Consider the following 14899-nt stretch of genomic DNA (forward strand, 5'->3'; position numbering starts at 1 on the left):
AAAAAAAAAAAAAAAAAAAAAAAAAAAAAAAAAAAAAAAAAAAAAAAAGAAAGAAAAGAGAAGAAAAGAAAAAAAAAGAAAGGAAAGATGCATTCATCCTTCTTCGCTATTGGCCATGGAATTTTTAATGAAATGCTCCGTCTCTTATAAGTTATAAAAAAGAATAATTTGTCCATCAGCTTTTGGCAATGCTTATTATGTCTCTTGAGCATTGCTACCAGTGTATATGTATTGTTTTGTGAAACTCTCTCTTGATCTATGGAATTTTCCAGATACCTTCTTTGTACTATGGGATCAGTGTATATCAAGTCCAAGGAGGCTCCTGCAAAAGATATTCTTAAGGATCTTGTCGAGATGTGCCGTGGTATTCAGCATCCCTTACGTGGGCTATTTTTAAGGAGTTATCTTTCTCAAGTCAGTCGGGATAAGCTACCTGATATTGGTTCAGAGTATGAAGGGTAAGGAATTCAAAGATTCATGGGCTTCAAATGCGCGTTTTTATTTTTATTACAAAAATGTGATTTATTATAGAAGGCCTTTGCTGGATCCTTGTTTTTGAACTAGAAACCGTAGTGGGGTTTCCATGTGACCTCCTTGGGCTTCAGTTACATAGTTGTTTTGTATTCATCTTTGTCTCATTTTACTTGGTTGGAGAACCTTTTCATAGTTTGACTTTTTTTTGTATGCTTTATTTTTTTATGCGCTTATGTTCTTACATATTTTTTTTCAATGAAAGTTCTGTTTATCATAAAAAAAAAAAATCAGTTAATCTGCGGATGTTTCCTTGACTCCCACAGAGATGCTGACACTGTCAATGATGCAGTTGAATTTGTACTCCAAAATTTCACAGAAATGAACAAACTTTGGGTACGAATGCAACATCAGGTGGGTTCAAGACATCCGATATTGTCACCTACTCTCATGTTTGAACATGCATGGTATAAGGATGGTTGCATGTCATGAGGGTACAAATAGTTCATGAATGCATGATTTATGGTCATGCAGGTTATAATGCTTGTGAATCATTCATACTCTTAGCTGACCCTGTGTTGAGGCTTGCTGTCGGGCTTTCTGGTCTGCAGGGACCTGCCCGAGATAAGGAGAAACGGGAGAAGGAAAGGGGAGAGCTACGTGATCTTGTAACAACAGAATTCTGAGACTGGTTACTTTCACTAAAATGGCATTGTGTACATTCTCCATGGACGCTCATACAAGTTTCTGTCCCCCTCTTCTTGTTATTAGGTTGGAAAGAATCTGCATATTCTCAGTCAGGTGGAGGGTGTTGACCTTGATATGTACAAGGATTTTGTCCTTCCCCGAGTCTTGGAGCAGGTGTAAAATGTTCAGTTTTTTTTTTCCTATTTTGCTGAATCTCACAAGTTCATAACTTGTCATTTCCACTCTATTGATCATACTTATGTTTCACAGGTTGTTAATTGTAAGGATGAAATTGCTCAATTTTATTTGATGGAGTGCATTATTCAAGTATTTCCTGATGAGTATCACTTACAAACCCTGGATGTTTTGTTGAGCGCCTGCCCCCAGCTTCAGGTGGGAGCCAATACCATCACTTGTGTTGCTTGAAAATCTATTTTCTTATATTGTAAAAAAAAAAGTATAAAGTTTTTTCCTGTTTGGGATGATGAGCTTCGTTGTCAACTTTTTCAATGAGTCGTCTACAAACTCTCAATTCCCAAGCAACTTGTTGGGTGCTCAGCGACAGTTCTATATCGGTTGCATTATATTACTAGCTCTTATCGTATCAAACAACTTCTACACACGTAAAAGATTTAGTGTTTTGAACATTCCTAGTTTGTAATGCATTAGTAGATAAAACTGGTTGAATCATTTGTCAACTTCAATTATACATTATTCAAGAATTCAGGAATTTAAAATTTTATGCCCGGTTTTGAATCACCTATATAATAATTTTGTTTTCATGCTCATCTCGATCCATTTTTGGTTTCTTGCTCAACTTACCGTTGTCCTTGAGATGAAGATACTTGGAGATCAAATGTATTCTCTCTACTGGTGCATCTAAAACCTTCTGTGTTGGGTGTCAGTTGAGTCTATCCATCAATGTTGCATCATCATGAATGCTATATGCAAAGTGGCTTGGTTACGTTTATGGGACATTCTTTGATTCTTAGTTTCTCTCTAATGCATGCATGGAGACTTTTCTTTGGGATGCATCTAATTTTGAGGATGTTCTTTACAACACCTAATTTGTTGGATGTTTTGAGCCTCTTAGGGGGCATCGGTATCTTAAACAAGCAGGTAGGTGTGCTTCTAAGACCGGCACATTGAGCTCGTGTCACTGCACTTATAGAAGTAGGGTCATACCATACTTTTTTTTAGATTTTTATGGGTTTTTACGTACTCAATTAGAGTGAAAAGATGTATCACATTCAGCGGTTGGATTTTACAAACGCTTGATATTTTACTCATAATAAAAATTGTAGTTTACTTCACTTTACATTTTAGGAAGTTATTTAGCCTTATATGCTCCTTTCATGATTGTATTTCTCAGCCATCTGTTGATATCAAGACAGTGCTGTCCCAATTAATGGAAAGGCTTTCAAATTATGCTGCTTCAAGTGGAGAAGTGTTACCAGAATTCTTGGAAGTAGAAGCTTTTTCAAAACTGAGCCAAGCCATTGGGAAGGTAATTCTCATATTTTATCCTTATAGATTCATAGTTAGAAATTTAATAGATAATTTTTTTTATAAGTATTTAGTAGATGAATTAAATACATCCATTAATTGAGTATATAACTAATATTTGGAGTTGGGTTTATTTTCATTAAAAAATTGTTCTTTTTCAAAAAAAAATTTAGTTCCCAAAATAGCTATAAATATTTTCATAAAGATGTGCTTTGTCCTTTCTTATGGAAGAGGGATGTAGGCTAGAAACCAAAAAATTCTTTCACAAGGCTGAACTTGATGGAGGTTAGCTTGAAGATTAAAGCCAAATTTATGGGTATTCTTTGTGCGTATTGCTCTACCTTCTTCTTTGGCTTTCCTCTCAGTGTCGGTTCATGTTTGATCCCATTCTTAAGCCTTTATTTCCACTTAGAGAAGCTTGCTAGTATCCATGGATCTTTCACCAGAGAAGCCGCCTTGACCTTTGAATTTGAGGCAGTTGGTCAATAATGGTGTTGCTCCATAGGTGTTTGACCAACGGACAAAAGACAGTGCTGCTTTGAAGGTCAGCAGGTTTCAAATTGATGGAAAAAAATACCCCTCCAAACAATTTTTTGCTCCAACCCATCTTTACAGCAACACCACATCTGGTGACGTTGACCAGTTTGGTTTCTTCTTTCCTTTTTCAAATAAATTTTAATTGTTGTCATCATCACCATCTATAGTCTCTAATTCATAATTTCTTTGATATCACTTCAATAAGTTAAATTTGATACATGTGCAATATTACTTTGCAGGTGATTGAAGCACAGGTTGATATGCCTACAGCGGGAGTTGTAACTTTATACTCGGCACTTCTCACATTTACACTTCATGTCCATCCAGAACGGCTTGATTATGCAGATCTTGTCTTGGTAATATTTGATTTTCAAGTGCTTTGATGTAAAGTCTACCTAAGCTTATATTTTCCATCCATGACTCCTAAAAATCAAGTATCACTTTGCTTGCTTAGTGCACTCTCTACCCCCCCTTTCTTTCCGTTTGTGTTGTCTATTTTGACTTTCTAGTATGCTGTTCAATTGCCACCCATAAGGGGTGATCGAATTTACTACCCACTTCAACTTAAATGTAGCCAAGGGAATGGAATAAAAAAATAAATCGCCTTTTTGAAGTTATTAATCCTCGTAATTCTAGGTTAAAATACTAGGGACCTGTTTAGGAGTTGGATTCAGTTTTTTAGAGGAAAGAACTAGTTAAAACATGTTGAGATGATTGTTTTCTACATTTTCTTTCTATTAATCTGTTAAAATTACAGACTTGTAAGATTAGAAAGACAGTCACCTCAACCTCTGTAAGTCATTTGATCGCACCTTTATAGAATGGTTATTAGAAACTGTGCTTCAAAGCAAACGGATAGACCCTGGATTTTCAGGCAATCAAATTTCCTAGTTGTACTTTCTTGCAGGATGGTACTGTTAGTGTTGTTTTGAAATTGTTCTCTTATAACAATGGTTTGTGTTCTCATCTGTTTTTCAGGGAGCATGTGTGGAAAAACTCTCTGGTAAAGGGAAAATTGATGATAGTAAAGCAACAAAGCAGATTGTTGCCCTTTTGAGTGCTCCATTGGAAAAGTATAATGACATTGTCACTACATTAAAGCTCTCAAACTATTCACATGTCATGGAGTACCTTGATGGTGAAACGATGAAAGTCATGGCATCCGTTATTGTACAAAGCATAACAAAAAATAAAACTCAAATATCTACTGCTGAAAATGTACATGATCCCTTTTGTTGTTTGGTCTTTAATATTAATTGTGCTTTCTAGTTATATGACTTACATTTATGTAGGTTGAAGCTTTATTTGAATTGATAAGAGTGCTTATCAAGGATTTAGATGGGTCTCTTCCTGATGAGGTTCACTTTCTTACCTTTATATTGATAATCTATAAATCCTTCTTACTAATTGAACTTATCATCCTTTTATTTTCTTAAATTTGAGCCAACATTTGGGCTTGTTTCCGTTTCATGATGTTGTTTTATCTTTTCTTTATCCTCTCCCACTTCAATTCTTTAGGTTGATGAAGATGATTTCAAGGAGGAGCAAGGTTCTGTTGCTCGTCTTATTCAGATGTTGTATAATGATGACCCAGATGAAATGTATAAGGTACTTCAGTACTTGGATTATATATACAATTTTTATCTCATGGATACACAAATACTCCGTCGATCTTATTTCTTGAATGCACCAGTAGAGCTTGATAAAATGCAATGAGCAGCTTTAGTGGACTATGGCATCAACATTCTATAATTTTTTTAATGACACATATATAATGAATACTTGATTGGTTTTTGGTACCGTCAAACCATTGCCTGGGTACTATTGCTCTGGACCTTTAGTTACACCACTTTGTAGTGTAGATGGTAGATAGATGAGAAAGTTCATCCAGCTGTTGTTGTGAGGCCCATGCTTTAGCTGACGGCCTTATCATCACTGGTAGCAGTAGTGTGGCTTCAGGGACGACTTTGAGTTGGCTGGTGGATCTTTAGGATATTCTTTGGCTTGCCATCTCTCCTCATTGGAAAGGGTCTGTTTGACTTGAGGTTGATTCATTTACAAAATTTGATCCTGCCCCCAAATTAAAGTTGATGTCTAACTTCTATGTTTCACATCTTGAGCAAACTTATATTATGGGATTGGCTAACCATTGGTTGGCGTCATTCATAACTTGGTCAATCCAACCACCATAGGTTAACCTAGTGGTCAGTAAGGGCGATGAGTATAAGAATGGGTTCAATCTATGGTGATCACCTACCTACATATTTTCTTGCATCCAAATATAGTAGGGTTAGACATTTGTCCAGTGAGATCAGTTGAGGTGCGTGCAAGTGAGCTCAGACACTCATGGATATAAAAAAATTAAAAAAAAATCTTTATCAATATATCCGTAGGGATGAAGAAAAGCTAAATAATTATTAATAACTTTCATACTCTGTAAAATTTCCTTAAGAGGAAGGATGTTTTGATTTCTTCTGAATGGTTGATGTTTGTGAGGAACCATAACCTGTATTCTAATGAATTGCAGATAATATCTACTGTCAGTAGGCATATCCTGACAGGAGGAATAAAGCGTCTGCCATTTACTGTCCCTGCCCTTGTATTTTCATCTCTCAAGGTTTGCCTCTCTTGGTTCAGCTCAACTCTTTTGTTGATTCTTTTTTATTTTACTTTTGAGTCTTATAATTACGGGTTTATTGTTGTTTTAGCATGTGAGATTAGTTATTGTGAGTATTAGAGCTTTTCATAATTGTTGGTGTCATAAACTTGCCGTTATGAGCTACTGGAATGAGTGGGGTTTCGTCCCCTCCGAAGTAGTGGAAGATTTGAAGTGTTTGAGTGTTGTAAACCTCATCCCTCATTCCTGTGAATGACTAGGTGTAAAGGTCGACAAAAAATTGCTGGAGTGAATCATAAAACCATTATTTTCTTATCGGTTAAAAAGGAAGGATTATGGCAGTGAAGATTGCTATGATTTTGTTAGTGGGGCATCATGTTTTGAAAATATAGTAACTGTGAATTACCTATTAATTGCAGTTGGTTAGGCAATTGCAAGGCCAAGAAAAAAATCCTTCTGGAGATGAGACAGCAACTACCCCAAAGAAAATATTTCAGCTACTAACTCAGGTACTTCCTAAATGGAGCCGAGTGGCTGTCTTCCTTTTGTAAGCTTGGTGTCCATCTTCTAATATTTTGTTTTAACTGCATGGTATAATCTGTTGTAACTGTGGCTGCAATGTCAAATTGTGATTATCTTGGAGGTTTTTCTTTTTCCTAAATATGTTTGTTCCTCTAGCTGGTTTTTCTGTGGCTCCCTTCTGTTGCAGATGGCTCATGTTTTATGCATGTTTTAAAGAACTTGTGTAATCTTGTTAATATTGAATTAAATATTTATAATGTTCCCACTTGTTGCCTTAGACCATTGAGACCCTTTCAAGTGTTTTAGCCCCAGAATTGGCGTTTCGGTTGTATTTACAATGTGCGGAGGTATGCCAAGAAATTTTGTACGTGATAGTTTGGATTATTATGATATGTAGCTGCAACTTAGATGTGCGTTGTCATTGACCAGGCTGCAAATGATTGTGGTTTAGAACCTGTTGCTTACGAATTTTTTACCCAAGCATACATTCTTTATGAAGAAGAAATTTCAGTAAGTTGGATCGGATCCTTTGTTCTTGTGTTAATTGTTTCTTATATCAATTATTCCCTCCCGTGCTTATGACGTCGTGCAACTTTTCTTTTACAGGATTCAAAAGCTCAAGTGACTGCATTACATTTAATTATAGGCACTCTTCAGAAGATGCATGTTTTTGGTGTTGAAAACAGGGAGACTTTAACCCACAAAGCCACAGGGGTACTTTCTACATAATCCTGACACTATATTGTTTATATTTGACATGTACTGGAATATTAATATGCATCTACATCTTTTGTTTCTTTTATCACCTTCCAGTCTAAGATCTTTACATATACTCAATTTGGAAATTTTGTTTTAAGTCCTTTTCATGTTTATATTATCTCTGTCCGGAAGATGGCATGGTAACAAGTTTAAAAATATGAAATATTTTTTGGCCAAGACCCTGACAAAGCTACCTCATGGCGCAGTACTCTGCAAAGCTTTTAAAAAAGCCCGATCAATGTCGAGCTGTTTATGCCTGCTCACATCTTTTCTGGCTTGATGATCATGAGAATATGAAGGATGGTGAGAGGTGAGTTACAAGTGTACAGCAAGTTTATGTTAATGGTCTCATGTTTTTTGGATGTGGGTCTTGTAGCTAGGCACTTCTTGCTTTAATGAACTGCTAAAACATTCATTGCATCCTTGATCTTTCTGATGTTATACAGAGTTATTATCTTATTATTGTGTAGACTTCATAAATGTACCATGGATTTTCCTAGAGTAGAAATGAAAATTTTGAATGCTTTATTTAAGAACATCTGCTGTTCTTTGACTGTATTGTCTAAACAGAAAATAAGTAGAAAAGAGAGTTTAATGGCTTTTGTTACTGAAATGTTGCAAATTCTGATAAACCAACCAGGGTTATGCTCTGCCTAAAGCGTGCATTAAGAATAGCAAATGCTGCTCAGCAAATGTCAAATGCAACAAGGGGTGGCACTGGGCCAGCGACGCTTTTCATTGAGATACTGAACAAGTAATTCTTGTATTCTGAAACTGTTGAAAGACTCGTGAACATTTGAGTATCATTTTCTCCCGGTAGATAGATCATTTTTGCTTTGTTTGCTTGCAGATACTTGTACTTTTTCGAGAAGGGTAACCAGCAGATCAGTGTAGGTACCATTCAGGGCCTAATCGAGTTGATTACAACCGAAATGCAAGGTGAGTCTGCTACTCCAGATTCATCGGCAGATGCTTTCTTTGCCAGCACTCTCAGGTACATTGAGTTCCAAAAGCAGAAAGGTGGTGCAGTGGGTGAGAAATATGAGGCTATTAAGCTGTAAACTTAAAAGTGGATGCCTGTAAATTAATGCCAACATTGACAATGTTACATTTTGCAACCAGTTTTGTTTGATTTAATTTAGTTTTCTTTCTGAAGAGGCAGTTAGCTGGATTCCAATTTTTCTATTTTCTTCCTTGCTTCTCTGTTATACAAAATGTCCATGATTCTAGCTACTTAAGATCCCTGTTCAGTAGAATGTGAGACAGTACTGCTTCCCTATTCTCATGAGACTTCACTATGTGCAATGTGAGACTGATACTGTTTACTGGCTACTTTCCAGGTTGTTGTATGCTTGGTGAGCTCATCTGACCTGTCGGAGCAAATATAGATTAAGAGTAGAGATGTGTCTATTTTAACTCACGGAGTTGAGAACAGGGGAGGAATCTGTTAGCTAAACAGGGTCAAGCATGAAAATTATATATGAATCTATATAATTTGGTCTTTGAAATGAAGAATTTCACATTACTGAATTAGGTGACAAGGACAGGATGCTGAGATGCTAGCATCCTAAGGGAAATATGAAGTTTCATCTTAAAGCTAACTAACAACCAGTAGTAACACTCAAAATAGTTCCTATTTTGATCTACCAATCAGCTGTCGGCCCCAACGACACCTCAGACTTTAACTGTCGAAACTTCTTTGTCACTGTCATTTCCCCCGGACCAAGGCAGTGTACTCCCATGCTCCAACCATGCAGCCCGCCCGCCCCCTATGTATTATATACTACATTTTTGGGGAACACATCAAAATGGCAACTGCTCATATTATATATATATAACTTATTATTAGTTGGTTGGTCCAAGTTTTAATGACATAAATTTTGTAATTTTTCATGCCAATTTGTGATAGCACACGCTAAAGTTTCAATCAATTCTTGTTAATATCCGTGCCAGGAAATTAAGAACATAAATCCAGTAACCCAAACAAGATGATGTCATGAGACTCCTTTGCTACTAGGAGAGTCCGCTACTATTAGCGTCATTAAATAAGAGTTTGTTTTTCAAAGGTCAAATTCTTTCTATTCTTCTAGACCAAATTTGACAAATGTCTATCCATAAAATCATATTTTGGAAACAACAACAATCAAAACTAAAAACCAAAAACAGAAAAGAAAAAAAAAAACATTTAAAAAGCTGTTGGCATAAAATGAGAGCAGTTTTGATTGGAAGTAAAACAGATCCAAAAAAAGAACTACTTATGCTCTCCATACTACAAACAAAACCACAAGTCAAGTCAGAATGCAAATTTATATATAAAAGAATCCATCAATGTTTCTCTTTGAAGCACACACTTTGCATTACAAATCCTTCCCCTACTTCCCTCCATACATACATATACACTTTTCAAGCACATCACAATACAACTCTTAGTGCCCTTCCACCAAAAACAAATTGTTGCTTCCTAACCCTTGTAGTAGCGTGTTCCAGTATCCAAATCTCTATTAGTACACAATTCAAACCAAAGGCTAAAATAAGGTGAGGAACATGACATGTCTTTTCATTCGATACCACGTGATTTTCAGGAATGCAGTAATAAACTACCCGATGATGCTTCACAGAGATTGCGAGTATTGCGGGACAGAAATAAATCAGACTTTCAGGCCACTACATAATCAAAAGGAAAGAAAGAAAAAAAAGGATGAGAGAATACAGGCAGACAAAGGGTGACGCCATGTTTTCACAACTAGAGTTCTGCTCATAATATCGAGCACGCTTTAGATTTGCCCTTCTTTTTCTTCTGCTTTGGAGGTTGAAGTACAACCCTAATTGCGGCATCAAAAACTCCCTTCACATTCTGTGGTTACATCACACGTTCAAAACCAAATCAATAATCCATACTGCAATGCCAAAACACTAGATCACTCACATAAGAATACAAATACCTGCTGAGTTTTTGAACTGCACTCGATGTACGCAGGAGCACCGATCAGCTTCCTGAGCTCCTCTCCCTTGACATTGACAAGAAATTCAAATTATACCAAAAAAGCAAAAACACCTTGAAAATGTAAAATCATCTAGGATAAACATTTACCTGGGCTTCTGAAATGGGAACTGCACCGGGATGGTCAATAAAGAACTGTTCATCATCTCGAAGATCTATTTCGTAAAAAATAAACATCAATGAGAACTAATCCAGGGCAGTCATTGATGGCACCACATGTTACCAACATTAAACAGCATAATCAATCCCAATACAGAAATGGAGAAGATAACTGACAAGATCAATTCCATTAACTTGTAACAAATTTCTTTACAACTGTACTATGTACCTAAAAAATGAATATCGCAATCTAATCAAGCAGAAATTGTACATGCACGCTTGCAAGAAACCGTTCAGTTACTAGGTAACTATCAAGATCATAATACTACAAGATCAATTCTACTTCACCTTCTAGCCTACAAGTGTTGGTGAAGTTTTCTTTTTCTTTGCCATGAGCGAAGACGAGGCTCTTACTCCAGGCCAATAAATAATATCCAATAATTGAACTCTCCTGTGTTACTTGCGCACAAGACGAACCACACGACAGATTAACTTCAACCATGCAAATGACGGTGATGTCAGGAGGGATGTGCTAAATATGATTTCAATTCCAAACATTTGCCATTCTTGATAACATGGACACTCCGGGGACTAACATCTAGTCAGCAAAAGAACATTGTACTTCCTAGGGTTTCGTATAATCCAACTTCACAAGGTACTTTAGGAAGAATCATTTTTGTAAGTCTCAGGTAGGTGTATCCTTCCGAAGGTGGGTTTTCTTTTCATTAAAAAGTTTCTACTTCAGACTTTCAAGTAAAATGGAGAGGAGAGCTTGACATCAGAAATTGTTAAAAGAAGAGGAAACGAAGAATCCTAATCATATCTCAGTAGAGAAGAGACAGTATTTCAACAAAAGTGTACGACTTGCTAGAGCCAGCTGTCTTTATGTTGTTTTAATCACATTGACCGGTAACAGGCATCGAAACATGCTGAAATATACACCAAGATACTAGACGACCAACACCAACCCAAAAAAATTATAAGTACACTAGAGGGTAGACAACCCAAAGAAGTTGCAAGTCCACAAGATGGGCAGATTCTTAAAATGAGCAAATGTTCCCCCATCACTTAAGGCTCACAGAGAGAGGGGGGGAAATTATTCTTTTACATATTTGAGATAAACTAGAGGCCTCAAGGACATGGGTTCCCATTTTATTTCATAGCTCAGCTTCACGAAGTATTTGGTGCAGATTGCTCCATATGAGCTTTGCAACCACCGAGGATTGAGGACTCTATGCGTAATTTTTGAATTAATGATCATACTCGCCAGTGTGTAACAAGAGATTTTCTTATGACAAGGTGAAGGATTGGTACAAGATAAACAATGTAACGGCCCAGGCTCACCGCTAGCAGATATTGTCCTCTTTGGGTTTTCCCTTTCAGGCTTCCCCTCAAGGTTTTTAAAACTTGTTTGCTAGGGAAAGGTTTCCACACCCTTATAAAGAGTGTTTCGTTCTCCTCTCCAACCGATGTGAGATATCACAATCCACCCCCCTTTAGGGCCCAGCGTCCTCGCTGACACTTGTTCCTTTCTCCAATCGATGTGGGAACCCCACCAAATCCACCCACCTTCGAAACCCAGCGTCCTTATTGGCACACCGCCTCGTGTCTACCCCCCTTAGGAGAACGGCCTCCTCGCTGACACATCGCCCAGTGTCTGGCTCCAATACCATTTGTAACGGCTTAGGCCCACCGCTAGCAGATATTGTCCTCTTTGGACTTTTCCTTTCGGGCTTCCCCTCAAGGTTTTTAAAACGCGTATGCTAGGAAAAGGTTTCCACACCCTTATAAAGAGTGTTTCGCTCTCCTCCCCAACCGATGTGGGATATCACAAACAATCAAGACTATATGTTATTAGTAATCGACAGACATTGCTAATTAGAGAGCAGGCATTCATCACTAAGTTAATACTCACCGGAATTAAAGGAAAGCATGCTTCTTCAAACCAGATATAATATTTTTCTCATAAGATTTCAAAATGAGAAATGATGGCATAGCCTAAACATACATTATATAGAATCTACATGGCCAAGTAAGCGAAAGCCAAACAAGAATCAAATAATGAAAGATTCGAAGAACATGAGAAATATAATTTACCAAGCTTAGTTCCAACAAGAACAATTGGTACTCCTGGAGCATAATGTTTCAACTCTGGAATCCACTGGATATCATGCAAAAAATATGGACATAAAGAATTAGTAATTATATTTCAAGAACTAGTAAATGTTCAAAACCGGAGAAAAACTTATCATCATCCGTCATTATACCTTTTTAGAAACATTTTCATAGCTGGCCTTGCTAATGAGAGAGAATGCCAAAATAAAAACATCAGCCCCACGATAACTCAAAGGCCTTAGTCGGTTATAATCCTCCTGTCCTGTTCCATAGAATAACAAATTCAGCCCCAAGAAACAAAGTAGGAACACTGAAAAGATAAGAAAATGATAGAATATCAAAATACCAGCTGTATCCCATAACCCTAGGTTAACAGTGCTCCCATTCACAACCACATTTGCGCTGAAATTGTCGAAAACTGTAGGCACATAATCCTACATTCCAGCACATTTCGAAAATAAATAAATAAATATCAAGTTTCTTAGAACAGGAAATAACTAAGAGAAAAACACGATTATAGATGAAAGTAATAAACAAAAGGTATATATAATGCAAATGATCATCTTAATTCAAAAATTTTCTTTTTATAAAGAAAAAAAAGACATGGATGGAAAATATTAAAATACCCATCTGCTCATTGAATTTCTGACACGCAATCATAGACCAAGGATTTCACATCGAACTCTTTACAACAAGAAAACAAGAAATTGAAGCCAAATGGCAGAAGCAAAAGTAAAAAATAAAATCTTGAATACCAATAGATCCCATGTTAACCGAGCCATTCGTTATTACTAGGCAAGACATTACATAACAATCCCGATCCCAGCAACAGAAATCAAATAGAGTAACGATAATTCAAAGGAAACAAAAACACAAAACAATCAAATCGATCACATAGTTTCAACATTCAGTGGTATCAATGAGCGCAATTCCCTCCCCTCCCGAACAACGAAAGAAGAATAAAAAACACAACAAAGAATGACATTGAAGCAACAGAAAAAGTTTCAAAAGGAAAGAGAGAGACGGACAGTGGGGAAGGTGTTGCTGGTATATGAAATAAGGAGACAAGTCTTGCCAACAGCACCATCGCCAACGGTGACACACTTGATGAACCGTGAAGCGCTCATTGTTGAGAAGCCAGAAAGGGAAAAGAGGCCTCAGATCGTGAACCTGAGGACAACAAAAAACGAAAGAAAACCCTCTAACTAGTATACGGCGGCGGTTCAAAGTGCAGTTCCTCCTTCCTCCGGCAGTTGGTGTACAACAGTCAATAGCGCATCTGAAAGAGAAGAGACGGAAAATCAAACAACTGAAGAAAACCCTAAAATGGAGAAAAAGAGGAGAAATGAGAGAAGAACCAAAAGAGAAATTGAAGAAGAAGAAGAAGAGGGCTAACCCTTGGAGAAAGAGGAAAAGACAGTAACAAAAGGAAGAATTGAGAATCAATGGAGGCGGAGGAATGGTTGCAGAGAGAGAGAGAGAGAGCGCGAGAAGGAAGAAAGAGAAACCTTTGGAAGCCGGGAAATAATGCCGATGAAGCGTTCGTTGAGCAAACCAATCTTCGCCAACAAACCTTGGTTTGTTGAGTTTTTTTTTATTTCTTTTTTTTTTTTACTTTTAAGTTTTTTTTTTTTTTTTTTTTAATTTTATTTGGACTAAACTACAAAATTTACCCGTTCAGTGGAACCCACTAATAATGGGTTGTTTCAGCATGTTTTGTCTTTACTCACATGTTTTCTAGTAAAATCCTCAGAAACTAATAATGGGTTGTTTCATGTTTTGTCTTCACTCACATGTTTTCTAGTAAAATTCTCAGAAAATTACTCAACATAAGATTAATAATTATGGGTCATTTCAATATATTTTACTTTCACTCACATGCTTTTTAAGATAAGATTACTAATCACTGATCACATTTTATCAATATTCCTCCGAGCTATAAACAAGTTTCATATAATTATAATTATTAAATCTTCAGGATCAGTCAATATAATCTCAGCTCATTCATGTATTTCTCGTTTACTTATAAATCATACCGTTATAAAAATTAAAGACTATAATTGATATAATTATTATTTTTATAAATTAATCTTTTTCTCTCAAACATTTTGTGGCTGTCCAAGATTGTGAAGCCTCTATGCTATCATTGTTCTGGAATTATTATTCGACAAATATTAATTTTCTTTCCTTAGAAAACAATATATTTGTATTTGTATTAAATTTAAAAAAAAAAATACAAACGGTATTGAATCCATGTTTTAAGATATGTATGCATTAATAAATAATATTCGTTACACTAACTAATAATATTTGTTAATTATAATAATTTGAACGTTACACTAACTATAGTTTAGAGTATTTAGTATATATATAAATATATATCAAATCAAATTCGGATATGAATTTTGGTCAAATTGTTTCGATAGTAATAAGATTTTGTACTCCGTAAATCATTTTTTATTTATATAATAAATGGTAAATTAAAAGAAATAATATGAATTTTATATTTATCTTGGTCGATATAATACAAAACTTGGATCGGAACATTCTGTTCTAGATCTTGATCAACGCTTGCAAAACGGATG

At 36.1% G+C, this 14899-nt stretch overlaps 2 protein-coding genes across 3 annotated transcripts in view; one reads left to right on the plus strand and one right to left on the minus strand.

Annotated features, from left to right (window-relative positions):
• The window catches only part of LOC111449985 (vacuolar protein sorting-associated protein 35A-like), a 10371-nt gene extending 2111 nt beyond the window's left edge, over positions 1–8260 (plus strand). Inside the window, exons 4-21 of the mRNA XM_023090112.1 lie at positions 273–458; positions 798–885; positions 1083–1139; positions 1243–1332; positions 1429–1551; positions 2531–2665; positions 3441–3557; positions 4180–4419; positions 4494–4559; positions 4720–4809; positions 5729–5818; positions 6238–6327; positions 6619–6687; positions 6770–6850; positions 6947–7054; positions 7306–7409; positions 7740–7853; positions 7950–8260. Of these exons, the coding sequence (XP_022945880.1) occupies positions 273–458; positions 798–885; positions 1083–1139; positions 1243–1332; positions 1429–1551; positions 2531–2665; positions 3441–3557; positions 4180–4419; positions 4494–4559; positions 4720–4809; positions 5729–5818; positions 6238–6327; positions 6619–6687; positions 6770–6850; positions 6947–7054; positions 7306–7409; positions 7740–7853; positions 7950–8160 (2059 nt within the window). The 3' untranslated portion in view covers positions 8161–8260. The remainder of the gene's footprint in view (positions 1–272; positions 459–797; positions 886–1082; positions 1140–1242; positions 1333–1428; positions 1552–2530; positions 2666–3440; positions 3558–4179; positions 4420–4493; positions 4560–4719; positions 4810–5728; positions 5819–6237; positions 6328–6618; positions 6688–6769; positions 6851–6946; positions 7055–7305; positions 7410–7739; positions 7854–7949) is intronic.
• A 1127-nt stretch (positions 8261–9387) lies between these two features.
• On the minus strand, positions 9388–13887 carry LOC111445756 (rac-like GTP-binding protein ARAC1). 2 transcript variants are annotated; one of them, XM_023084229.1, is made up of 8 exons: positions 13823–13887; positions 13343–13593; positions 12661–12748; positions 12467–12576; positions 12297–12360; positions 10191–10255; positions 10042–10107; positions 9388–9953 (listed from the first exon to the last, which is right to left on the minus strand). In XM_023084229.1, the coding sequence occupies exons 2-8, from the start codon at positions 13439–13441 to the stop codon at positions 9855–9857; spliced, it is 591 nt and encodes a 196-aa protein (XP_022939997.1). In that variant the 5' UTR covers positions 13442–13593; positions 13823–13887; the 3' UTR covers positions 9388–9854. The 2 variants fall into 2 exon arrangements, with proteins under 2 accessions (XP_022939997.1, XP_022939989.1); XM_023084221.1 differs by lacking the exon at positions 13823–13887 and adding an exon at positions 13711–13822.
• Positions 13888–14899: the final 1012 nt, after the last annotated feature.

This window comes from Cucurbita moschata, unplaced genomic scaffold (genome assembly GCF_002738365.1).
Source record: "Cucurbita moschata cultivar Rifu unplaced genomic scaffold, Cmos_1.0 Cmo_Scf00001, whole genome shotgun sequence".
In the NCBI taxonomy this organism is placed as follows: Eukaryota; Viridiplantae; Streptophyta; class Magnoliopsida; order Cucurbitales; family Cucurbitaceae; genus Cucurbita; species Cucurbita moschata.

Bases quoted from the DNA above. Each gene is read 5' to 3' on its own strand.
- LOC111445756 (XM_023084229.1), bottom strand. From the start codon at position 13,441: ATGAGCGCTTCACGGTTCATCAAGTGTGTCACCGTTGGCGATGGTGCT. The intron at 12,749-13,342 runs GTCCGTCTCTCT...GCTGGAATGTAG, and splicing joins CCAGCAACACCTTCCCCACT to GATTATGTGCCTACAGTTTT. The intron at 9,954-10,041 runs GTATTTGTATTC...ATGTAACCACAG, and splicing joins GCAGTTCAAAAACTCAGCAG to AATGTGAAGGGAGTTTTTGA.